The sequence below is a fragment of the Ruditapes philippinarum genome, unplaced genomic scaffold (genome assembly GCF_026571515.1).
Source record: "Ruditapes philippinarum isolate M1 unplaced genomic scaffold, ASM2657151v2 ctg914_1_1_1_1, whole genome shotgun sequence".
Lineage (NCBI taxonomy): Eukaryota > Metazoa > Mollusca > Bivalvia > Venerida > Veneridae > Ruditapes > Ruditapes philippinarum.
This window is the reverse complement of record NW_026856575.1, coordinates 55,379-82,332: the sequence shown is the minus strand read 5'-3', so window position 1 is coordinate 82,332 and position 26,954 is coordinate 55,379. Positions and strand designations below refer to the sequence as shown.

Genomic DNA, 26,954 nt, shown 5'->3' with positions numbered 1-26,954 from the left:
CACAAAAATGTGTAAACAATTCACAATTAGCAGGATTGCTTTTCAGTACCAAACAAAATAATGAACTGACAATTGACAATCTTGAGAATTTGATTGATATATTTGAGGGAATAAAAAAAAGAAAGCCATGAATATTATTATAAAATATATGATTAAAGTGACTACAGATGATGATTAATTCTTGTTTATTTTTTCACAATTTAACAGATTATCGCGCTAAAAATTCACAATTTCAGGGGTACGGGTTGCTGTGAAAAAACGTTAAAAAAATCACTGCTGACCAATATAAAGCCAGGCTTGTCTGAACTATCCAGCAGATTTTAAACTGTTACCTATGTCACCATTATAATGCCAGGCTTGTCTGAACTATCCAGCAGATTTTAAACTGTTACCTATGTCACCATTATAATGCCAGGCTTGTCTGAACTATCCAGCAGATTTTAAACTGTTACCTATGTCACCATTATAATGCCAGGCTTGTCTGAACTATCCAGCAGATTTTTAACTGTTACCTATGTCACCATTATAATGCCAGGCTTGTCTGAACTATCCAGCAGATTTTTAACTGTTACCTATGTCACCATTATAATGCCAGGCTTGTCTGAACTATCCAGCAGATTTTAAACTGTTACCTATGTCACCATTATAATGCCAGGCTTGTCTGAACTATCCAGCAGATTTTTAACTGTTACCTATGTCACCATTATAATGCCAGGCTTGTCTGAACTATCCAGCAGATTTTTAACTGTTACCAGGGTTCCCGCTGTCGCTCGCCAATGTCGCCAAATGCAACAAAATATGAATTTTGGCGCATAAAATCTTTAATTGGCGAATTTTCTGGCGCAAATGTAAAATAAAAGCATCCGACAACTAGTACACTTACATATCATAAGCAGCCACGTCAATTACATAAGTGGCCCTAATGTGAAAGGTCACCCGCGATTAGATTGTTTATCAAACTGTATCATCAATTATGTCATCAATTGCACGGTGCATATCCATATTGGTACCCTCTTTGCGAAATCTGCTGAAACGGTACCCAATTTGCACATGCACAGGTCATTCTCTGCTAAAAACAAACTGCGATGGATAACAATCCAGTAAAATTTCATTGTAATAAGTTAAGGAGGTTTATTACATGCTTTTCGGTGGTTTATAGAAATATATCAGTGATATAAAACTGGTAATTTCACTGTTTGAAACAGTGAAATTACCACTTTGATAATTTCACTGTTTTGAATTTAAACCCCTTACGTTGTTTCAGTGAAATACCAGCGTACACAGTACTGGGTACCATATTAATGCCGTGACGTCGTAAATGACGTCACGTTGTATTATTATTTGGCGCACTTTTCATTCAGTGATAGGTTTAATGCCTTTTTACAACGTTTTTTTGCATATAATAAAAAGAAAATTTATTTAGTTCAGTGTAAGATCGAAATATATTTCACCTTGTGAACACCAAAAGTTCATATTTCACTCGTGGCTGCGCCACTCGTGAAATATACCTTTTGGTGCTCACTCAGTGAAATATATTCCGATCTTACACTGAACTAAACAAATATCCTCTATATAACACTTAGAAAAACATGTATACCACGGAAAACTAGAATGTTTTATTTATGTGCTGATTTGTCATGTGCCCGTTTTTCATGTACTGCAACTTCACAATAAGCTACAAAAAATCGAAAAGTAGGGTGATTTTATGAATTTGACATTTATTTTTGACAATATACTGCCATTTGTCCGATGATGATATGTAAATGAACATATTAAATATGTATGATGAATATATAATGAAGCCACAGGTTCATTGCAGCCCGAATAGTATGTCGCGGTGATGGACGAGGCAAGACTTGTCAATTTTTTGTAGCTTATTGTGAAGTTGCTGTACATGAAAAACGGACACATGACAAATCAACACATAAATAAAACATTCTAGTGTTCCCTGGTATACATGTTTTCTAAGTTTCATACCTCCTTTACTAATTACAATGAAATTTTACTGGATTGTTATCTATCGCTGGTTTGTTTTTAGCAGAGAAAGACCTGTGCATGTGCAAATAGGGTACCGTTTCAGCAGATTCCGCAAAGAGGGTACCAATATGGATATGCACCGTGAATTGTGTGACACTTCAGGAACATGACAAGATAAAAGTGTCAATGTGTTAATTGGTACAATTTACATCTTTAATCCTCTGACTTGGAGCACTGATAATTACACATGTGGTCAAATGGTGTTAGAAATGAAAGACCGTCCGTGATGTTATTTATGTTGTCACATGCATTCATTCAAATGGCATTTGAAAACCACATAATACTATGTCTATATTTTAGATAATAAACATGTGCAGCTGTAATAAAATGAAACATTATAAATATGTGTTTGTAATCTTAATGATATATAACTGCTAAAGATAGGCATGTCTCTCTTGCAGAATTACTGGCTCCATATTGGCTCCCACTTTTTCTGATTGGCGAATTTGGTGGCGCCAACTCATTTTGACCCAGAGGGAACCCTGTGTTACCTATGTCATTATTATAATGCCAAGCTTGTCTGAACTGCCCAGCAGATTTTAAACTGTTACCTATGTCACCATTATAATGCCAGGCTTGTCTGAACTATCCAGCAGATTTTGAACTGTTACCTATGTCATTATTATAATGCCAGGCTTGTCTGAACTATCCAGCAGATTTTGAACTGTTACCTATGTCATTATTATAATGCCAGGCTTGTCTGAACTATCCAGCAGATTTTAAACTGTTACCTATGTCATGCCAGGCTTGTCTGAACTATCCAGCAGATTTTTAACTGTTACCTATGTCATGCCAGGCTTGTCTGAACTATCCAGCAGATTTTAAACTGTTACCTATGTCATGCCAGGCTTGTTTGAACTATCCAGCAGATTTTTAACTGTTACCTATGTCATGCCAGGCTTGTCTGAACTATCCAGCAGATTTTTAACTGTTACCTATGTCATTATTAAAATGCCAGGCTTTTTTTTAAAAACTTTGCAGCAGTCTGACCAGACTTTTTACTAGTCCATTTCACAAGTTAAGGTAGAAATAAGTTTTAACAGATTTAACAAAGTTGAATGGTTAAAGTTCCATTATATTATTATAACTTGTGCACAGCAAGATTACAAGTGCTTTTCTAAAATTTCCTTTGCTCTGATACAAGTTTATTCTAATTATTTTTCTTCAAAAATATGTTTATCATAATAACCCTTAACCCATAACCCCACATATCCTGCTCTGAACTCAGACCTATAAATTATAACTTCAAGGATCTTATTACAAAAATCCTAAACAGGGTTCTCGGGGACGCTTATTTTGGCGTCCCGGTACGCATGTTTATTGCCGCTGGACGCAAATATTTCAGAGCAAGGATTCCATGTACGCTTAATTTTGCCTGGGGACGCATAAACATTACCGATTGTTTACAACCACAAGTCAGCGCGTGTCAGTCTATAGGTAGGCGGTCCTATGCACATCGACCCGTGAAGCGATTAGCCAATCAGCGATAACGCTTTCGATCATTATCACGCAATAGAGATCAGACTAATGTATACACGCGCTGTAGGTGTAATTACCAGATATAACACAAGGTGATAATTTTATATATTTGATCAACAGTTAATTGGAAATTAGCAAATTTTACTGACAAAAGGATAAAATATCGACTATTTACGCCCCAAGTTTAAAGACTGTTTTCTCAAATTACAAATGAGTGCAATTTTGAATTATTGTCGAATATTTTCGGCATTTTCTAGGCAAAATTTTGCATTCATTTCATTCTTGCAAAATGTTCGTTTGCTTTCGTTTCATTCTTGCAAAAAAGAATTTAAGATATTGTGCCGAAATTCCAGAACAACAAACAACAATACACAAACGATTTTCTTTGATATATTCTATCCGGCTAAAACTGAGCTAGGGATCTAGCATGACACATTGTCTCCTTATGTTCAACATTTGTGCCAGATTCTTTCAAAATCCCTTGATGCAGAGTGATGGACCAGACAAGATTTTCTAAGTGCTGACCTTGGAACTTAGGACTTAGGTCTTGCACATGACACACCAGCTTATTAAGCTTCACATTCATACCATATTATTTCAAAATCCCTTGATGCATGACCCAGTATGGACCGGAATAGGTTTTTGAAAACACATAATGACTCACACAAGGACTGACATACAGGGGAACACAATAGGCCACCTTGCAGTTAATATGATGGGAGCTTTAAATTAACTTGAATCACAGAAGGCAGTTCTTATTAAATATTTAAAAGTTTTTTCTACAAGAAAAGAGTTCAATCAGCACAACTGAGGTAAAATTGCCTACAAACATTGATATTCAAATCTTGTAAATTAGGTATTTTATGTGATTCTTAGCTCAGTCTGAATTAGAAGCGTTTGGGGCATTATGTAAAATCAACATGGAAATTCTGGAAGAACAAAGTGAATTATCTAAAATTTTGCAAACAAGTCACTGGTCCAGACCTACATCAAATGGTTGACAAATCTTGAAAAAAGTATTTCCAGCCTTTATGTCAAAAAGCCCTTATAAAAAGAGCTATCAGTAGGACAGCATGCTCAGTACTTTTGAAAGTAAACAGAGCCTAGGTAAAATAGGAATTGACAAAAAGAAACATTTCATTAGAAAAATAATTGACATAAAATTGAGTCTTGGAAAATTAATAATTTTCTACATTCGCAAAGTGCCATATTTTATTAAGAGTTACAGGCCTAATGACAGTAACCTCCAATTTTGATCCAGAAAACATGTACATCACTAAGTTTTAAGTGTAAACTGTCAGTAGTTTTGAAGATTGATACTGCATGTAAAACTTTAACTAAAAAATCTTTTAAGTTCACAACGGACTATAATTCTGTCAAAATGTATGCCAAGAGTTATGGGCTCTGGAAAGTAACCAACTGTCACAGTCATGTATTAAAATTAAAGGGTATACTTCAGTAGTTTTGAAGTTTAATGTTGCATGTATGGCCATATTGCAGTCAATTTCCATGCCAGAGTTACAGGCCTGGGAAAGTGACCTCCAATCGTGCTCCCAAAGACATGTATCTAATAAAGTAATTAAATTGTTATGAAGTTAAACTGGTTAACACTTTCTTAGCTTCTTCTTATGATGTATTGGGATACACATTATAAACGCTGTATCATGGTTATTAACTTAAGTATCATATCCCGAGGGAGCATATCATTACCAGTGTTTTTATTTCTATATATAACTACTACCCTAAAACGGTACTGTTCCCAATAGAAAATAGACATTAAAATTCCCAATTTCCAATTTTTCATTCCCAAAATGGCTGTTCAAAATTCCCACAAGGCCAAGTGATTTCTCTGAAATCATTTGAATCCAACATATTCATATAAATCACCACTCAATAGTTCTACCTGGACAGTGGAAGCTGTTAGCTATCTTTATTCATGATGACTAATCTTAATTGTAGCTGAAAAAATGCTTTAAAAAATTCCCAATTTAAGTCAAAATAACGCATTTTTTTCCCAATCAGTCTGGTACCGGCACCATTCCCAAAGTAGAGAAAAAAAACACTGATTACACAAAGGTTTACCTGTAATGGCTCCTCAAGAACACCACTACATATAGGACATATCAGTTCTTCGTCAACATCCCCCTCAAATCTGTGCACCTCGTAACCCATCCTCCCTCATGTATCATGCCTGTAACGAAATAAAAATTCTTTGCTCAATAACAAAACAAAATAGAATAAAATAAAAGTTGCCAAAAAAAACAACAAGTAAATTCAATTAATTAATATCCACCACTCATTACATTAATCACATTTTTTTAACAGCTTCTTAGTACATGTATTATGAAACACAAATATTAACAAAGCCGAAAGGTAAATTTGGTCCCAAGTAAAAGGGATACTCAAAGACTGCAAACATGGGCTTTTCCAATCAAATTCCAGGGTACATCTTACAACTTTATATTAATGACATAACATTGTTGATTTTCCAACAGTTCATGAGTAAATGTTATTACTATATGTAAGTAATTTTTATTGTAATTAATATTAAATAGACTTAGAAATTGCACTGATGATCTTATCTTGTAATATTATAGAGCTGATGGTTCAGCTACAGCAATGTGAATTTGGCTTCTTTTTTTTAAAGAGTGAACCATACTCAATAGTTTGAATGCTTAGATCATTTTCTTTATCTAATTTATTCACCAGCATGTACTGCCCTAAGGGCAGCTAAATGCATTTAAGCTGAATATATAAAAAAATATGTATATATATGACTATTTTGAATATGATAACGATCTATTTATAAGCATTATTTAAAAAATAAATGCTTGACTAAGCTTATTTTCTCTGCATTGGATAACAATTACATGTAAGAAAACAGTTGACAGAAAAAAAAGGATTTTTTTCCCTCCAGGTAGAATTAATTAAGAATGACTTTTTAGTAATTTTCAATGTTCAAGAAGATCATGATTTGGAGTTTTCTCGGGATCTTAGCTTAATCTGTGTCAAAATTGGCATTTCTTTAGAGAAAGCATGTAACGCCATCCAACACTGTCTACGTGATTTTGGAAAATCGACTTTCATAAATTTTTGCTGAGGTGCGCATAAATTTATCAGCATTTAACTGTTAGCTTTGGGCATTTCACCCTGTAACCATGATGTGGGCGACATTACAATATGATGTCTACAGGTTAAAATCAATCATGATCAGGATAGTTTATATCCAGTCGCTGTTGAATGAAATTAATTATTTTGTTACCTTGACCTACATTTTTTTCTTTTAAGTCCATCGCACTTTTAAGTTTATATTTACTTGTGTAAAACACCAACATAGAAGTGCATTGTTTACATCAATAATCAATTAATTAGGTAAAATAGCATGAGATGAGTTAATCTGGCATAGACATTGCACAAGTACCACCAAACCCTGTAAAAATCATTAAATTGTCATACAATTATGCCCGCCTCGGACTCATTTTAATATACGTGGTCTTTCGCTTTCAGATACAACCTTACAGGTATAGGCGTAGTAAATAGCGACACTCTGATTGTGTAATGATAATTGTTAGTCCTGACATTGGGGATTCCAACTTTGTTCATGACATCGCCCGGTAAATATTACTTGAGACTCTATATTTTTTTCGGCAAATTTGACCTTAGATATATTGGTTGAATAAAACTGGATTAGATACATGGCGCAGTTTTCACCTGAATTGCCCCATTTGGTTTATACACCCATTGTCAGTCTCTATATGAACTACGTAAATAACCGAGGTATATTGAGCGAAAAAGTCGAGTTGTTTCCCTTATCTTCAAGTAAAATCAATATCTTGAATGCTAAAACAATGCAAATTTAGCCGTTTTTAAACCGCTAGTTTGGGGCGAGTTAATGTCCGATTTTAAAATTCATTACACCAATGAAAACCTTGTAATCTTAGCCTTGTCTCCGTATATCAGGGCTCATCCGGAAGGGCGATTCAGGCGAAAACTTCGCCGTGTATATTCCAATTTCGCTCTTCCGATTGATCAAAGAGAAGTCAACATCGCCGATAAAATCTTAATTCCCAAATAGTAATTACTTAGCGATGTAAAGAGCAGAGATTGTATCCGCCCATATGACGACCGCTAATTATCATTATCCAATCACAGCGTCGCTTTATACTACCCTTCTACCTACTTGAGACTCTATATTTTTTCGGCAAATTTGACCTTAGATATATTGGTTGAATAAAATTGGATTAGATATGTGGCGCAGTTTTCACCTGAATTGCCCCATTTGGTTTATACATCCATTGACAGTCTCTTTATGAACTACGTAAATAACCGAGGTATATTGAGCAAAAAAGTACGAGTTGTTTCCCTTATCTTCAAGTAAAATCAATATCTTAAATGCTAAAACAATGCAAATTTAGCCGTTTTTAAACCGCTAGTTTGGGGCGAGTTAATGTCTTGATTTTAAAATTCATTACACCAATGAAAACCTTGTGATCTTAGCCTTGTCTCCGTATATCAGGGCTCATCCGGAAGGGCGATTCAGGCGAAAACTTCGCCGTGTATATTCCAATTTCGCTCTTCCGATTGATCAAAGAGAAGTCAACATCGCCGATAAAATCTTAATTCCCAAATAGTAATTACTTAGCGATGTAAAGAGCAGAGATTGTATCCGCCCATATGACGACCGCTAATTATCATTATCCAATCACAGCGTCGCTTTATACTACCCTTCTACCTGTAAGCGAAGCGATAGACCGCCTACTCTAAACAGTAAATAATAAGAGCATCGGCCCGAAACGGTATAATTGTGTGATAGTTTTGCGAGTTTAATACGGGATTTGGCGATAATTATAAATTGTTTTTTCCCCCGATTATCTAAACAAGTGCAATCTTCCCTAATTGATATACACGATGCACTTCGATGGTGGGTTTTTAACCCGAGTAAAGGCGATGTGCAATGGATTTTTCACGGCTATCACAAAACCGTTAGTCAATTAAAAATAATCAATTTCATTAATGATCAGCGACCAGATTAAAAACTTAATCATAGTATTTAATGATTTCAGTCTGTTAACATCAATTTTTACTGTAAAATTGTTATGTTGCTCACGTCATGGCTACAAGGCGAAATGCCGAAACCGAGCAGTAAGAAAGTTACTGATTCTGATAGTTACACCTACGCGAAAATTGAAGAAAGCCAATTCGCAAAAATCTTGCGATTGGTATGTTGTAGACAGTAGGGGTGTTTGGCATTGTTCTCTTTGTAGAAATGCCAAATTTGACACAGTTTACACACGTGGGCAAGACATCCCGGCGTAACTACATATCGGTCGTATATCATGTCACGTGTATATAATAACAACAACATTTGTCTGGAAAGAAGTGTTCTTATTGTTTCAAAATAAATTCGTAAATATGACGCTCAGATTAAGATTTATCAATATTGTAAATTTTAAAAAGCATTATTTATAAAGATATTACCGAATTTAACATTTCATGAAAATAAAGGGAGGTAATTAGAAATTAATTTTCTACAATTTCTCAGTCAAATTTTTCACTAAGAAATGAATGTATGTAATTTTAGTGATCAAATATAATGTGCACAAATGTTTGCAGTACATATTTTACATATTCTTTGATGTTTGAAAATTGTTTTATAAGCATAATTATATGCATATAAATGTGACATTACAACATTAACGATTTTGAGAGAAATTTCTGTTACCAGAACAGAATAGAACAGATATTATTAATCAATATCCAATGTGACTTCATCTTCTTTTAAAGGTGAGGAAAGTAAAGTAAAAAATATGAAATTGATTTTATCATCATATCTTTTCTTACACATTATTATCAACAAATGTACATGAAAATATATAAACACATATTTAGAGAAAGCTTATAAATAGCTGATCAATAGATATCAAAAATAATTTTTTATTCATATTTGCAGCTCAAAAACATTTAGATGCAATTGCCTGATCTACTACTAAATAATTCATCTACTTTTAATTAATACTACTATTAATTAATACTACTATTAATTAATTAATAAACTGGAGAAATATTATAAGTGATGTTAATTGTGTTTATATTATAATTAAAGGATGTATAGCCATGCATGTTCCCAGCAAACACCCGACGTTGACACAACGTTGGATCAATGTTGAAAATTGGTCGCGACGTCAGCGACCTTCACACAACGTCAAACCAACGTTGAAACCCCGACGTCTAATAAACGTTTCATTTTGACGTCGACTCGACGTCGGACTTTGGTCGATAATCTGACAATTGGTAAATTTTATTTATAAAGCCAATCTATATAAATATAAGCATAAACAGTGAGAATTTTAAGTTTCTTTAGAAAGGGAAAATTATAAATTTATTTGCCTAATCAAAACAACAACAGTGTCACGTGGGTGGCTACCGTACGATATTCGATAGGTGGCGCTCGGTAAACGGATAGCCGCAGATCAGTATAATATATATTTGCTCTATTTTCTTTTTAATAATAACTTATCTCCTCGAATTAGTCAAAGAAGTGTTTAAATAATTAACAATGAAGTTGTAATCATTTTTGTGGGCTTCATTTTATAGTGGTAAATAATCTAGTAAATTCGAATTGGAGTCTTATCGGATTTGAAATTCAATTGTATTGGCGGACAAAAACGACGGGTTGACAGACAAAGTTGTATATTCCAAACAAATAGAAAAAGGTAGGCAAACGTTATTCATTGTTTTTAATGCTTATTTACCACATGTTTGCATGGATTCGACGGTTAATTGATCATTGTAAAGTTTGACTGGTAAAGCTTAAAGTCACATGATTTCGCGAGATAAATAGTTTCGTTTCCTCGTTAGAGCACTTTATTATTTGCTTTAGAACAATTTGTATTATCGGATCATTTTCCCACACTATATCGCCATTGCCAAATTATTTTTTGCATAATCAATGGTATGAAATATACTAGCAATTGAAATAAATAAAAGGTTAAATGCAGTACGTTAATTAGACTCTATTATATAAAATTTCCTCTTATTTCTTATCAACATGAATTTCGCTTATATGAGGGGCCAGTCATTTACACATGTATAAGATAACTGTAGGGTCTCAAGCACAGTTTGATTTTGATGTCTGTGTAGTTGTTTAACTACAGGTTGTTAAATTGAAGTATTTTACCCATGAGCATACCACGTGTTTCTTATATTATGATAATGATTCATGGCATTTGATACATTTACATTTGTAAATGATACAACTTTGGTAAGATATATCTGAAACCACATTGTTTTCGACTACTTATCTTTTCATTAATGTAATCAGACAACATATTATCAGTCAGTAAACACATTATCAAGGTTATAAATCAATAAAAATAATAGTTTGTTAATTAGCCTGCTTATCGAATATAGTGAAACAAGTTGTATGCTCATATCATAAAAGTTTGTACCCTCAGCCAGTCTGTCCTTTATACTCTTAGCAGATCGGATCATGCTGGGCAGAGATTATATCTATAACAAGAGCTGTCCGTAAGACAGCGCGCTCGACTTTTTTATTGCTTGCCAATAAAAAAAGTTTTTGCAGTAAAAGGCAATACAAGAATCTCTGTATTTTTAAAGTGAACAATGGCCATGAGCATTAAGATATTTAGTGAAGAATTATTTTACTGAATTGTGTGATACCCTTGAACACTGCAGGTTCAGTGGATAGGAATGAATTTTTTTAGATTTTTTAAGTTTTTTAGTGCTTGCCTATAATACAAAACATTGACAGTTAAGGGCCATAATTCAAATAAAATCTTTGACAGAATTACCTTCTCCTGGACATGTTTGGGAATCATGATTGTAAACAAGTATTCCAACTTTCAAATTAATATCTCAAACAGTTCAGTCAAAAAGTGGACTGGTACTAAAAACTTAACCAAGATTCTAAGTCGATAAAAGGCCTTAATTTTTAAAACAAATCCTTGACAGAGTTACCTTCTCTTGCGTACAGATGGGGGTAATGATGTGAAATAGCATTAAAAGTTTCAAAGCAATATCTCAAAGGGTTAAGGCAATAAGTGGATTTTACCCATATTCAATGTATTTTCTAAGTCAAAAAGGGGCATAATTCTGTCAAAAACCTTGACAGAGTTATGTCCTCTTGTCTGTTGATGAAGGTCGTGATGGTAAACAAGTATGGTCAGTTTCAAAGCAATACCTCCAATGGTTTTGAAATAAAGTGAGGTGGTACAAAAAACTTAACCAAGCTCAATACACTTTCTAAGTCAAAAAAGGGCCATAATTCTGTCAAAAACCTTGACAGAGTTATGTACTCTTGTCTGTAGATGGAGGTTATGATGGTGAACAAGTATGGTAAGTTTCAAAGCCATACTTGTAATACTTCTGAAATAAAGTGGGGTGGTACGAAAAACTTAACCAAGGTGTGACGCCAACGCCGACGCCGGGGCGAGTAGGATAGCTCCCCTTTTCATAGAAAAGTCGAGCTAAAAATGACAGTAACATGTGAATTTCTTTGATGTTGTAGCATTCGTATAAATTATAATACATTTGTAAATATAAAAAATATCATTTTCATATTAAATTTTGCGCAGGCAAAAATCGTAATTTCTGACTTAATTTTCAGGTCATACTTAATGAAAATAATTAATTGAACATTTTATCAGGTTGTTTTCGTAAACCTGCTTAGATAATCATAATATTGTTTTGTCTTTCAGTGAATATCAGAGATTGTGAAAATTATGATAATTCAACAACTGTCAAAAGTTCAGAGGAGGAAGATGAAATTATTAAGAACAAGAGCTGTCCGTAAGACAGCGCGCTCGACTTTTTTAGTGCTTGCCTATAATACAAAACATTGACAGTTAAGGGCCATAATTCAAATAAAATCTTTGACAGAATTACCTTCTCCTGGACATGTTTGGGAATCATGATTGTAAACAAGTATTCCAACTTTCAAATTAATATCTCAAACAGTTCAGTCAAAAAGTGGACTGGTACTAAAAACTTAACCAAGATTCTAAGTCGATAAAAGGCCTTAATTTTTAAAACAAATCCTTGACAGAGTTACCTTCTCTTGCGTACAGATGGGGGTAATGATGTGAAATAGCATTAAAAGTTTCAAAGCAATATCTCAAAGGGTTAAGGCAATAAGTGGATTTTACCCATATTCAATGTATTTTCTAAGTCAAAAAGGGGCATAATTCTGTCAAAAACCTTGACAGAGTTATGTCCTCTTGTCTGTTGATGAAGGTCGTGATGGTAAACAAGTATGGTCAGTTTCAAAGCAATACCTCCAATGGTTTTGAAATAAAGTGAGGTGGTACAAAAAACTTAACCAAGATTCTAAGTCGATAAAAGGCCTTAATTTTTAAAAACAAATCCTTGACAGAGTTACCTTCTCTTGCGTACAGATGGGGGTAATGATGTGAAATAGCATTAAAAGTTTCAAAGCAATATCTCAAAGGGTTAAGGCAATAAGTGGATTTTACCCATATTCAATGTATTTTCTAAGTCAAAAAGGGGCATAATTCTGTCAAAAACCTTGACAGAGTTATGTCCTCTTGTCTGTTGATGAAGGTCGTGATGGTAAACAAGTATGGTCAGTTTCAAAGCAATACCTCCAATGGTTTTGAAATAAAGTGAGGTGGTACAAAAAACTTAACCAAGCTCAATACACTTTCTAAGTCAAAAAAGGGCCATAATTCTGTCAAAAACCTTGACAGAGTTATGTACTCTTGTCTGTAGATGGAGGTTATGATGGTGAACAAGTATGGTAAGTTTCAAAGCCATACTTGTAATACTTCTGAAATAAAGTGGGGTGGTACGAAAAACTTAACCAAGGTGTGACGCCAACGCTAACGCTAACGCCGACGCCGGGGCGAGTAGGATAGCTCCCCTTTTCATAGAAAAGTCGAGCTAAAAACATACAAGATTTTGTGACAGGTATATTTCAAAATATTACATTGATAACGAAGCCATTTTTATTAAAATCAATGGATATATAGGTACATGAAACTACATGGTTTAAACTAAAGTAAATAAAAATAAGCCTATTTTGTTAAAGTAGATGGAGAGTTTGTTTTGTCAGAATTTCATTTAATTGTAATATGTAAAAGTGATTTATTTCTTGCAATTGTAAGTGATTATTTGATTTATTTTTAAATTTCAGATAGTGTGAATGATGATATCTCAGGTTGGAGACGGTAAAGGTTTAGATTATGATATGCTTAAACCCAGATCGCCATAGTGGAGGTGGACGAAAGAAGAATGCTAATTAAGATATATGAACATTGCTATTTGTAGTAATATCAAAATATTCACAATATTGTTCCATTTAACATTCAGATAAAAAGTACAAAGAAAAATATACAATCAGTGAGTTGGATAGATGATTGGAAAATCCCAACATCAGGGTGATCGGTTCAGTCGGAAATAAGCCTTGGTGATATAAGAAAAACATGCATGAATGTTAACCATAAAAAATGTCAGTGTTAATGTTTATGAAGAATTTTGTATATCTAAAACATAATTATTTAATACATGAAGCGTTATTTACGTACATACTGTCAAGTTTAATAGTTTCAAAATACATTATGTTAATGTTACATTTGTTAAAGTACCACATTTATTGTTTTGTACATGAGATTCGTATTGAAAATAAATTGTTAAAATTATAAGAATGCTTATTTGTTTACCCTACTAATGAGCTTAAAATGAAAAAAAATCATATTCCAAAAAGTTTGAAATGAGGTTAAATCATGGTCAGATAAGGTTGGATTATGGTCAGATAATGGTCAGAAAAGGTTGGATTATGGTCAGATAATGGTCAGAAAAGGTTGGATTATGGTCAGATATTGGTCACAAAAGGTTGGATTATGTCCAAATAATGGTCAGAAAAGGTTGGATTATGGTTAGATAAGGGTCATTTTATGACGTTGTATAGACGTCGGATTCTGACGTCTAAAAAACTTTCAAATCCAACCTTCTGCCAACGTTTACCCAACGTCAGGGTCTAACGTCAGTACAACGTTGGTACAACGTCTTTTGTTTGCTGGGTTAATGCATACACATTGGGTTGTTTCCCTTCTCCCTAATTTTCGCGAGGTCGTCACTTCTCCCTAAAATTTCCCCCCAGAATGAGCCCTGGTATATATTTCAATACATTGTTTGACACTAAAGGTATTTAAATTTACGGTTAAACCTACTACATGTCAGACCATATTACATATGTTTTATACAGTGAGATACGCAACCAGTTATCTTTTCTAGCAATTCTACTATATAAGAAAAGCCTGTTGTCTGCTAGTTCAGGAACTGTCAATCAGTGTATTTTACAACTTTGATTTAAATGAATATGTTGATTTGAGCATTAGTTTCTCAGGAAAATCTTGTGAAACCTGCTATGGGCTTTTAAATAATTTCAGTTTTCACCAATACTACTTATAAAAACCTTAAAATTTCCAATACCTCATGTTACTTTAACTTTATTTGTGAGGTAGTTCTGGCTTCCAAAACTTTATAAGCCGCTTTTTAACATTTTTGTTTTTCACCAGATGCGGCATTAAAGTTTTGGATTAGACCCGTTACGAAACCTAACCAGAATAACATAAGTTGATTTATTTTTATTTTTCACTTGCAAATACACTTGACCCGATCAATTCTTGTGCATTTTACGGTAAAACAATTATTTAAATATCGTTCTATACCAATTCAAGTAATAAAATATCAATACCGTCATTAAAATTGCCTATTTAATTGTAAAACATCAACTTTCGCCGACTACAGTCGGCCATGGCATTCAAGTGCCACGCGAGACCTGGTATGACGTCATTCGCGGGAACAGATTTGAATAGAGTTGTGTACTATATTTAGAATATTTTGTTGACATGATTTCGATATTTTTATTCAAGATAATGTTTTTATTTATTGTCATAATTTTTTTAGTATTTAAATATGATTATATTGAATATAACAGTCAGTAAATAACCTTTTTCAACATCTTAAAAAAAGGAATCTATAAAAATATTGGAGGCACATGGGTTCATAAAGGTCAATCTCGTAATCACGTGGTCAAACATTTTGGCAATATGGCGGCCAAGTGCCGAAATTTTTACCTGTCGGAAACTATTAGGTAGTTTATGTTCCTAATAAGATTTTTATTTGTCCATCCTTGGCTTATCAACAGATTATATATCGTTTTATCAAGGTATGCTTCACTTTACTTCGTGGCATGTTCGATAAATAAATTCGAGCGTGTCAGATTCCTGGCACGATTATTGGTGGACTTTCACTACGGGGTTATCTTCAGCGTTCACGTCATGTCATATATATAAACGGGTACGCTGAAGACCTTAAGCTATTTGTGAGGAAACAAATCGAAAGAACTTGTAAATCATGTAAATTTCTTGAGAAACGTTAGTCACGTTAATTTGTTCCCGTCTTAAATTTTTGGCAACAATTTAACCGTCAAACTGCATGTGTTAAGCAAGCAATTAGTTCATAAAAATATTAAAACAATACCATTTACGCATGTAACGGCTTAAAATACGGTTAATTTGGCCAGAAAAAATCGCAAATATTTTCTCTGGCAGAGATGGTCAACTTCCGCTTTTCAAGCAAAGGGAGATAACTATTGTACAGATATTAATTTACGAAATGAAGCTAAATTCGCGAAAAAATGACTCCAATAGTGCTCACTGATATTTTTGGACACGATAAAAATAAAATATTCTCAATAACTTATCCTCATATATTTAAAATTCTTCTTAATCAACTTAAATTCTTTTTCCTATTTTCTGTGATTATGTAAACCTTCTGTGATAATATAGCATGTAATAATTGTCAAGCCTCAGAAACTAGTGAGGGTATTTTACACTTCAAATTTTTGAACATTTTTAATGATTTTATTTAGAAATCCTAACATCATTCGAAGTTAAATTATTTTAGAATATTTTTTCCATATTTAAACAAGTTTTGCTGGTTACATCTTGTTCCTTTCTGGTTCATTGGACTTCAATGGGAATAGGCCCCCGAGCTTAAAGTTCTATTCTTGTAACCACAGATCACTTTGTATCATTGTATTAATTAATTTATAATACTAATTATTCTATATTATTAAATCTTTTTAGCTGTATAAATAATAGTATTTTAGTATCCTCTTTTATATAGCTTAACATCTATGTTAACTTTCAAGAGAACAATATGAATATGATAGTAGTTTATATAAAGTAAATTTTTGTGCTCTTCGTCACGAGGAGTGTTCAAATATGAATTCATGTAAGCACGTAAAATGTGATTTTTCATAGGATTCATTGATTTTTTTTATTTTGTTCCCTCAAAGTATTCACCTTTAACAGATAAACAAAGTTTCAGTCTCCAGATCTTATTTTGAAGACATTTTCATAGTATTTTTAAGTATACTATGTAGACACTAGAATATTGCAGAACCGAGATGTTTGCGCTGAAAAAAGACGACCTGAAAAGTATTTTTTAGTTTTGGAAATAAAAATAATGTCACAAGGTAAATACGGAGGATGAGGGAAACAATGACTTTTTGGGGTTTCAGAAAGTATTGCACCATAACCGCCTGTGTGCGATGACGCATCGTCAACCAGGATTAGACATTAGTCTTATCTGTTGTGGGTCTTCATTTAAAGTACAACTTAGCATATCACGCGGTCCTTTTTCTGCTCATCTATCAGCTAATGTGAAATCCATCTAGCACAGATCTTTCTCACTTTCAAATCACGTTTAAGGATGGTATGAGATGCTTCAAATGAGATGCCAACGAAACTAGCTATTTGCTTAGTGGTGAATCTTGCATTTGTGTTAACTATTTCTTTCAACCATCTTGGCAGACGTTGCTGTTTTAGACAGACGGTTATGGGGTGCATCTTCAGTCGAAATTCACCCACACTTGAATTTATTAAACCAACAAATAACTGACGAAAAATAAACATTTCATTTTGTCCATATTCAGAACAGATTTCATCAAAAACGATTCTTTATACATGTATAAGACTGCATTTCAATGATACACTGATCTTCTACCAACCATTTTTGTATTTCGTACAGTATACGAGTAAACAATATATAGCGAGGTATAAACACAGATAAAATGAACGGATTTTAATGAATTGCTATCAATGTAATGCTAACGTGTATATCTACGTGATAACCTTCACTCCCTCGTGTTTTCCGCAAATTGAACAAAATTACGTTCTAGATAGATTTATATTTGAACACACCGCGTATTATGTTTTTGTTTTGTTGTAGTCGCAGTATTATCTGTGATCTTGATCCTAAAATAGTTACTTACTTTGATACATTATTAGACCAATACGAGGGAATCAATTTTAGTTTCATCAATTAGGATCAAAAGCAGATTTTTTCCTAGTGAATAAGAGACTTAGTTAGGAAAATAATATTTAGACACTGAGCAAGTTTGTGCTTGTTTGTTTGTTAATTAAAAACATTTGAACGATAAACTGTGCATTATTATATAGTGCAAATTGTAGTTGTAAATAATATGTACTGTCCAGCTGTATCAAATATAAATGTTAGCGTCTGACGGTATTTTAGTGCCCTCAGTGACTTTAATTATAAATGAATCTGGTGAACTTTAATATTAACTAACAGTTTGTTTAACTGTCTTCATATTATTTTAAAAACTTTAAGGTTATGTTTATTATAATAAAGCGAAATTAGCATTTAATGCGCAGTGGCAACAAAATGTATGTCTGTTACATTTGATAAAATTATTAAATAAGAATTAACAATAACAACTGGGTAAAAATAAGAATGAAATTTAGAAGCAAGATCATTTGGTTGTTGGTACCATTAATTCACAGTTGGTACAAATGGTTAATTGTTATCTTATCAATGACACAAATGGTATGATAAAATAGGTTCAGAGTAAGCTAATTGTCAACCAGTGGCACCAGTCACCAATCGTACATGTATTTTGGTATAGTAACGTTTTCATGGGGAACACTCTGAATATACCTCTAGTCATGAATTAAGTATTTTTAAATTATACATATTTTTACGGTAAATTTGATAACAAGTTAACTCACACCTCAAAGCGACCTCAAGTTTATTCCGCCCAATTTTTTTTTATTACTATCTTTTTCAGAAAATAACTTTTACCGGAGACAATGCAAGATAATGGTGACTAACAGAAACGTTTTGCAATCATTTTTTTACACAGGGTCTTTCAAATATTTATAAGTCTATTTGAAAAACCCTGTTTTATATTAATAAACCTAGTGCGTCATGGATTTAAAATTTCATCTTTAATATCAATCACTTATTAAAAGAGACAATAAAATCAAACATTTACATTAAAAATATTTCGGATTCAAACGTGTGTTACCCTTTGATTTTCTTCCGATTTCTGTAGTAATTTATTTTGCTTTCAATAATGTCATTTAGGTTAATTTTAATACTTTGGCTTCAATTAATAGTATTAGGTTTACAAAATTATTTTTGATTGGATATAAACTAGCATTTTTCTCAGCTAATAGCCAATCAAAGTATCTGAAAGAAAAACCAAGATACATGTAAACAATTGAGAGGAATTAGAATATTTCTTTTTTGGCTCGTAAAATCACCTTCAAGCAAATGAATGAATAAAAAGGGTTAGCTAAAATCCTTTCGTATAATTTAGAAATAGATCTATTGTGAAGATTTTTGTTATCTGTCACGAGAAATTACAAATTCATCATTCACAAAAAAAAATCAAAATTTATAGATTGAACTTGAATTTCCATCAATCCATGAGGCATGTCATGCATGTCTACAAACTCTAAAATGGTATTTGTAATTACTGTGTGAATGTTTATCAGTCAGGACTCGACATTTTTTTTAACAGGTGGTAAGCCAGAGGGCTGCATTTGAAATTTAGGTAGCTCAAAATAATAAAAAAACTTCAGTAAAATACGCTTAAGACTGGTGACAGAGATACATCATTTTACAACTGAAAAAACTGATATGTGTTTCGATTATTAAAAAACAGAGATATGTTTCGACTAAATTGCAATTCTTGAACCAACCAGAAAATCAAAATGGTCTAACGGACCAGCTGCTTGTAAAATTAGGTGGTCCTTACATATATAAAACATATCATATTGATATCTAATGATAGCTGGGTTACAAGCTAAGTCAGAAGAGCTTTAAAATGGACCTCCGAGAGTTACATGTTTAAGTCCTGATCAAGCTTTACATGCTTTTTACACACTTTGACACAACATACATGTGTCTGTATTGATGTATAGTTCGCATATCTGCGTGACAAATATACTTTTGCAAGATGTAATATAATATTACAACGATTAATATTAAACTGTTCTTGAAACAATTGTTCACTTGATTTTGAGGAAAAAAAATATTGAGTATGCTATATATTATGTAGATTTAATGATCACAAACTTTTATTCCATGCAGTACAGTGTTTTTTTTCTAATTACTACCCTAAAACGGTACTGTTCCCAATAGTATATAGACATTAAAATTTCCAATGTTTAAATTCCCAAAATGGCTGTTAAAAATTTCCAAAAGGCCAAGTGATTTCTCTGAAATCATTTAAATCCAACATATCCATATAAATCATCACTCAATAGTTCTACCTGGACAGTGGCAGCTGTTACCTATCTTAATTCATGATGACTTATCTTATTTGTAGCTGAAAAAAAATGCATTAAAAAAAAATTCCCAATTTAAGTAAAAATAGCGCATTTTTCCCAATCAGTCTGGTACCAGCACCATTCCCAAAGAAGAGAAAAAAAAGCTGCAGTATAAGTACTATAAGTACTATAAGTATTTGATTCTTTAATTCTTAAATGATGACTCACTGGAGTTTTATTTTATAAATATGATGTCAAGCTTTACTAATGATTGTCTTTTTTGCAGCTGAGAAATAGAGAGAAAAATGGAAAACTTTGTTCTGTATGAAGAGCTAGGAAGAGGAGATCATTCTATCATATATAAAGGTCGTAGAAAAGGGACAATAAATTTTGTAGCAATACATTGCATAGAGAAATGCAAGCGTCCAGAGGTTACAAATACAGTAAGTGTTAAGTTAGGAAGTCTATTCTATTTCTCTCTCTCTTTTGTTTTTACAAACTTTAATTTCAGATGAATTATTTGAATCTGTTATGCTCAAGGAAATTTTATTTGGAATGACTTAATTTCAGTTACATCTGAAATGACTTTTTTTAAAGATAACTGGTATCTTCATGTTTAAAAGATAAGGGTTGTTGACTAAGAATCTTTTTTTACCTGCTGTTCAAACCTTGCAGGCAAAATATTGTTCTTTCTTTATAAGAGGAAGCAATACAGTTACAAGTGTAGCTTGGAGAAGTTTGATATTTCTACTTAGATGCCTGCATAATAATAATGCTTAATCATTGCTTGATAAAAAGTAGGTCACTCTGATGCCTTCTTTTGCATGTAGGGCTGGACAGTCTTTGGTAATGCTTAAGTGTTACTGAATCAAAAAATTACCTTAGGTTACCTTAATATTTTATAACTATTTAATGTTCAATTGTCTCATTTTCTTTTATACTCACTGCTTTGGGTTAAAATCCGACCATGGATTCTTTTATATGTCAGAGGAAGCTACAAAGGTAGCTTACAGAAGGTCACTGGTTCTACCAAGGTGCTTGTTCTGGCCAATATTTGGAGAATCACTGGAGGTCTGTCTTCTTTTACAGTGAACCTGGGAAGTTGCTATATAGTCTTTATAATGTTGGTGTTACTCAAAATCCATGAGCTCAGTGTATAGTACTGGTAGGTATAGTACTGGTTGGTTCATAGAACAGATTAAAGAGCCTTAATAGCTTCTGACATGATCAAACTGAAATACATTTTTATTAACTTTAAAATAACCCAACCAACAGAAATAGAAGTGACTTTATTTCAGGTGAGAATGACTCATGACATACAACATATCAATGTAGTCAAGTTCTACGAATGGTATGAGACCAGTAATCACCTCTGGTTGGTCGTCGAACTTTGTACCGGTGGTAGTTTAGAATATCTGATCTCACAAGATAAAAATCTTCCAGAAAGCTCTGTCAGAAACTTCGGGATAGATCTTGTGACAGGATTACATTATATCCACTCACTAGGCATTCTGTTCTGTGATCTGAGACCTTCAAAGGTATGTTGTTATTATTATTATTCTTATTACAGATGAATAAAATAACATAAAAAGAATGATTATCTAAGGATTGCTAACTAAACTGAACTAAATAGAATGATTGTTTGATGTAAAAGAAGCTCAGATTTGATCAGTAATCATTGTAAGTTGTAAAGATCATTGAAAATCATTCAAGTACAGGTATGTTTCTAAGCATGTGTGTACTTGGGCTTTAAGTATACTTGGTTATTCTGTAATATTAGTGAAAATAGAAGGTTTTATCTGTAATCAGTTAAAGTGTAGTGATTTAGTCCTGCTTTGGATTCGAAACTGTCATAGGGATTTCAATATCAAATATCGAAGATGTTGCTGTAAAGCTGGTTCTCTTTTTGCAGATTATGGATTTATTGACCAGTCAATCACCAATATAACGTGTATTTTGGTATAGTAACGTTTTAATGGGGAACACTCTGAACATACATCTAGTCATAGATTAAGCAGTTTTCAATTATTATCCGGTAAATTTGATTACAAGTTAACTCAGACCAAAGTCAAGTTTACATGCCTAAACTGTGACTTGTTAGGATTGATATGCTTTACCTTCTGTAAATTTTTATGCATGAAATTATTACATATGTTTCTTACAATATAGTGATTTGAATATTGCCATTACATGTTTGTTATCGACCAATTTCACAGTTAAATCAACATGTATTTAATTAAGTTAACAAGGAAAGGATGTGGAACAACACACCAAGAACACCAGAGTAGGTTTAGGATGCTTTATTCATCTACCAGTTTTGGTCAAACAATGACCATCAGGATAATACCCATGTATTTATTAAACTATGAAAAGATATAAACACAAATAAAGTTTTTTTTCTGTTTTCAGATTTTACTTGATGGACCTGGGATTCTGAAGTATGCAGATTTTGGTCTTGCTAAAGTTGAAGGTGAAAACCTTGAGGAATTGTTCCAAAAATTCTCTGATGCTGGCGAGACGTGGGCCACAGAATCTCAGCTTGATGATAGGAGGTCAAGGACAGCTGGTAGGTTAAAAAAATTACTACTTTTGACAGTGAAAAAAGTTCTGTAGCCTTTAGCCAGCTGATGCTGACTTTATCTACCAATGCAACCAATGCAGACCAAGATCTGTGCCTATACTGTCCACTATTCAGTCAGTGCATATTTTGAAATTTTACATAAAAATCATGAATGGTCGTATCCAGATTAAAAGATGGCTAAGTCCATTTAAGATATTAATTGGGGGTAAGGGTTTACATTTATATTAACCGATCACTTTCAAGTCTTGGATGAAATGTGTTCGTTGTATGAGCAAACTTGATTGTGGTTCCAGTAACACGCGAACCAATGTTTATAGAAAAAAAGCATGTTGAAGATTACATTTTCTATACCATACCAATACTGGTTAGTTCTAGGAGTTGGACACAATAGTTGATCAAAATTATCTTCACTTTAGAGTCAGCAATAAATTTTCACAGACTGCTTTATTTGGACTCATAATCGATCTCACTATTTCAGACATGAAATGTTAAAAATAGACTTCCTGTTTGCAAATTAAGTGGCTGCTATAATTTTTATAAATTCTTAGTTGTTGGCAGTGACAGATTTATTGTATATTGTAAAATTAAATGTGATGAATTATTTCAGGGCATACACATTATATTGCACCTGAAGTGTTGCAAGGGGGAGAACTCACATTGCTTAGTGATCTCTGGTCATTAGGCTGTGTACTGTATGAGCTCTTCACAGGTCATCCTCCATTTTTAGCAGAGTCATACCCACAGCTTGTAGATAAAATAGTGAACAAAGGCTACGCACCACCAAAAGTGAAAGGTACGTTTTATACAATGTTATATATAATGAAATTGATATGAAATATAATATCAGATATGATGTTAGTAAAGCATATAACACAAGATATATTGCTTCGCCCCTAAATATAGTTCAACAAATTTCGAATGGGGAGTTGCGGGTGTGGGGTGGTCAGTGGGTTATACAGGCACCCAGTGAGACGATTATGGCACATGCTAAATTTTCAAGGACATACAATAATGATAACTTGACATTTGATAATAATAGTTGGAGAAATTTTACGTTGGCCAGCAGTTTTTCAGAGTATCAGAGTAATATATCAAAAAATTATAATTTCAGGAACAAGATTTTCATCCAAACCATCACATGACTTTTTGAGTTTGATCGATGGACTTCTTCAGAAAGATCCAGATAAAAGGTATTTTAAAAAGAATTTCTTTATTGTCGTACCTTCACCAATATTCAAGTATTTATTTGTGTGGTTCAGATTATTGTTTAGAACTACTTGTCCCTTTATCTCTATAAAGTCAGATGCTAAACCCAAGTTTTAGTAAAACCTGTGCTGAAATAAGGAAGGGTTGGGTGAATTTTTCTTCTATTACCATTAATTCAGGTTGTCATTTGAGTAACAAAGTTTGCAGAGTTAATGTTTTTCTAGATTAAGTTTGTTTGATTGCTTTTACGAGGACAGTATAATTGTAAGCAAAGCTTTGAGTTCTAAATTAATTTTGTTGAATCAATTTACTTTACTTGAATCCTTTACTTGAAAATAAAACTGCCTCTGTGGTCAAGGGGTTAGAGTCAAAGACTTCTAATCCAGTTACCTCTCTGGCGTGGGTTCGATCCCCGGGAGATGCTTTGGTAGTTTAGCGCGGAGGAAGGTAGTCTAGTACTGATGTAACTCTCCAGGAATGATGGTTAGGAAACTACCTGCCTATATGACTGAAATACTGTTGGAAAAAGGCGTAAAATGAAACAAACAAACAAAACTTGAAAATAAAACTATGCCGAGCAAAGCTGTGTAATATATCTCTTCATGCTTTGTATGGAAGTCAAAATACCTCTTTGTTTACATTTGGCTTTCTGTGTTTGCACTGTCTAAAAAATAAAGAAAAGATAATCATTTCTAAAGCCTTATGTACCTGAAATAGTTAATCATATATGTAATATTTAAAGAATATTAAATGATTTAGGGTTCAATACTAAAGTTATTTAACAAGTTGAATAAAACCATATTATGCAAGCATCTGGCAAGCATAATGCATGTATTGCTTTATTCAACAAGTTCAATAAATTTAATATTGAATCTACATGAATATAATATTGTATTTATCACATACCCAAAATAAGAACTGTTCACACTTTTTCATTGACATGCATAAAGTGTAACACTAATATTTAGCATGTCTTTATGCTTTCATGTTTGGGAAATGCAAATAACATCACATCATAATATAAACAATTGAAATCATGTTTTTTCGGAGTCATGGATGTGTGATAAAAACATGTATATGATATGTTATATATTTTTTCAACAGACTTGGCTGGCCAGGGTTAGTCACACATCCATTCTTTGAAGGGAAACTTTTAAAACTTGCTAAAGACTTGGTCATGTCCCAAGATGTACAGGTATTTCTTTTATATTTCTGTGTTTTAACAACCGCAATTTATCACAATAATGTATAACTTGAAAATTTAAGAAGTTAAGTTCAGCATTATGATTAGTCTTATCTATGTTGTATTTGTGCAATAGATTTGTCTGGTTTTGAAATTGGACAACCAAGTCGTAAAGACAGGGATTTCAAAATAACTTAAATAGAGCATAAGAGAAGAGATGTTAAACATTTTAACACTAAGTTGAAATACATTGTATGATTATAGTTTTAAAATTGAAAATATCTGTCTAAAAATCTAATCTAACATTGATTTGAATTTATAGCTAAACAAATTCAGGACACGCTTTAAATACCAGTCCATAGATTTAATGCTAGATCAAACGCATGTTATAATATAAGATAGGAAATTACCATGTAACTTCTACAGCGTGGTCATTTGTAGAATATTTCTCTCTTTACAATAACAGTTTCAGTTTTTTCCTTTCCTTCCCCACAGACTTTGCAATAAATTTAACATTCTTTTAGAGCAACACCTCTCAAGAACAATCTGTCTGCAGAGGTTGTATATGATTTTAACTGATAATTTTTTTCTCTTTTATCATAACAGGGCAGTATGGCAACAACAGCTAGAAGCAGTGTATTTGTTGATGGTACAGGGTCAGTGCTGGGTAAAGTTAAGACTGTTGAATTGACCGACAGACCCATGACAAATGTTCAAGAGAATGATTCACCGTCTAGACCAGGTAATGACATATACATGTATAACACAAAAGTAATGAATTTTATTATTACAATCATGCTTGGAGACATTGTTAATCCCTTGTCACTTTGGATTAAATTCTGCTAGGGATTCTAAATTCTTTCATGCAAGTGAGCTATACAGCTAGTTAACAGATGAGAGGATTTACTCATCTGCCTAATCAAATCAGCAATTTTTATATAACCAAACTTACTACATGCATAGTATGGGTTTTCCACCATTGAAATATGAACATAAAATGACATGGTTTGTAACTCTGATTTAATAATTATCTCACTTTTGAAATTTTGTGTAAACGTTGTTTTCAATACTATCTTCTTTATTACTTAACAGATATATTTTCAGCTTTAAAAACATGTGTTCACTTATCAACACCTATATCAAATATAGCCATGTCATAGTGGACAGTGAACTCAAGATCAAGTTATACTTTCAGGTACATCTGGTGGTGATTTTCTGCGTCCAAAAACAGCGCCCACAGATGACGGTGGTGCTAGTCTTTTCACCCTGAGGTCAGTTTACATTCATAACTTTTATAATTGCAGTATATCTTGATTCTTAGTTCATGAAAACTAAGCTTTTTAAAAAAAACTGGTGTGTACATTTATTCTTTTGCATTTGTTTGCTCTTAACAGATTGTGAAAATAATAATATCAAAAGTCATTACTTTTCAGCGCTAGACCTCACACTGCAGTGCCCCCAGATGATAGTCTAAGAGTTAACTCCCCTTATAGACAGCAACATTCACCCCTGTCCACAAGGGAGCCACTTGGTACAGGAAAAGACACAGCTGAGTTGTCACAGACTAAAAATGAAATACTTGATTTGATTTATCACCCAACAGATTTTGCCATCTCATCCATAATAGATAATCCCAAGGTAAAAATTTAATTTTGATATTTTGACAATGTGTGAAAAATAAAACCCACTCTGTAATGAAATAAGTTTTAAAAGTAGGGAAATGTTTTTATGCCACCGCAGCATCTGCGATGCGGTGGCATATAGCGATTCACCTGTGTGTGTGTTTGTTTGTGTGTGTGTGTGTGTGTTATATAGATTATATAGTGAACTTAAAAAATCTTCT

At 33.0% G+C, this 26,954-nt stretch overlaps 2 protein-coding genes across 3 annotated transcripts in view; one reads left to right on the top strand and one right to left on the bottom strand.

Annotated features, from left to right (window-relative positions):
• The window catches only part of LOC132747025 (E3 ubiquitin-protein ligase NRDP1-like), a 30,416-nt gene extending 14,264 nt beyond the window's left edge, over positions 1 to 16,152 (bottom strand). The window contains exons 1-2 of one of the 2 annotated variants that reach the window (XM_060736329.1): positions 16,039 to 16,152; positions 5,599 to 5,707 (exon numbers count right to left, since the gene is read on the bottom strand). In XM_060736329.1, the coding sequence (XP_060592312.1) occupies positions 5,599 to 5,688 (90 nt within the window). In that variant the 5' untranslated portion in view covers positions 5,689 to 5,707; positions 16,039 to 16,152. The remainder of the gene's footprint in view (positions 1 to 5,598; positions 5,708 to 16,038) is intronic. The other variant, XM_060736330.1, reaches the window with a different exon arrangement.
• A 2,881-nt stretch (positions 16,153 to 19,033) lies between these two features.
• The window catches only part of LOC132747024 (serine/threonine-protein kinase ULK4-like), a 34,691-nt gene continuing 26,770 nt past the window's right edge, over positions 19,034 to 26,954 (top strand). Inside the window, exons 1-10 of the mRNA XM_060736328.1 lie at positions 19,034 to 19,157; positions 20,428 to 20,584; positions 21,440 to 21,679; positions 22,551 to 22,707; positions 23,330 to 23,515; positions 23,834 to 23,912; positions 25,033 to 25,123; positions 25,718 to 25,853; positions 26,307 to 26,382; positions 26,545 to 26,749. Coding sequence (XP_060592311.1) covers positions 20,447 to 20,584; positions 21,440 to 21,679; positions 22,551 to 22,707; positions 23,330 to 23,515; positions 23,834 to 23,912; positions 25,033 to 25,123; positions 25,718 to 25,853; positions 26,307 to 26,382; positions 26,545 to 26,749 — 1,308 coding nt within the window. The 5' untranslated portion in view covers positions 19,034 to 19,157; positions 20,428 to 20,446. The remainder of the gene's footprint in view (positions 19,158 to 20,427; positions 20,585 to 21,439; positions 21,680 to 22,550; positions 22,708 to 23,329; positions 23,516 to 23,833; positions 23,913 to 25,032; positions 25,124 to 25,717; positions 25,854 to 26,306; positions 26,383 to 26,544; positions 26,750 to 26,954) is intronic.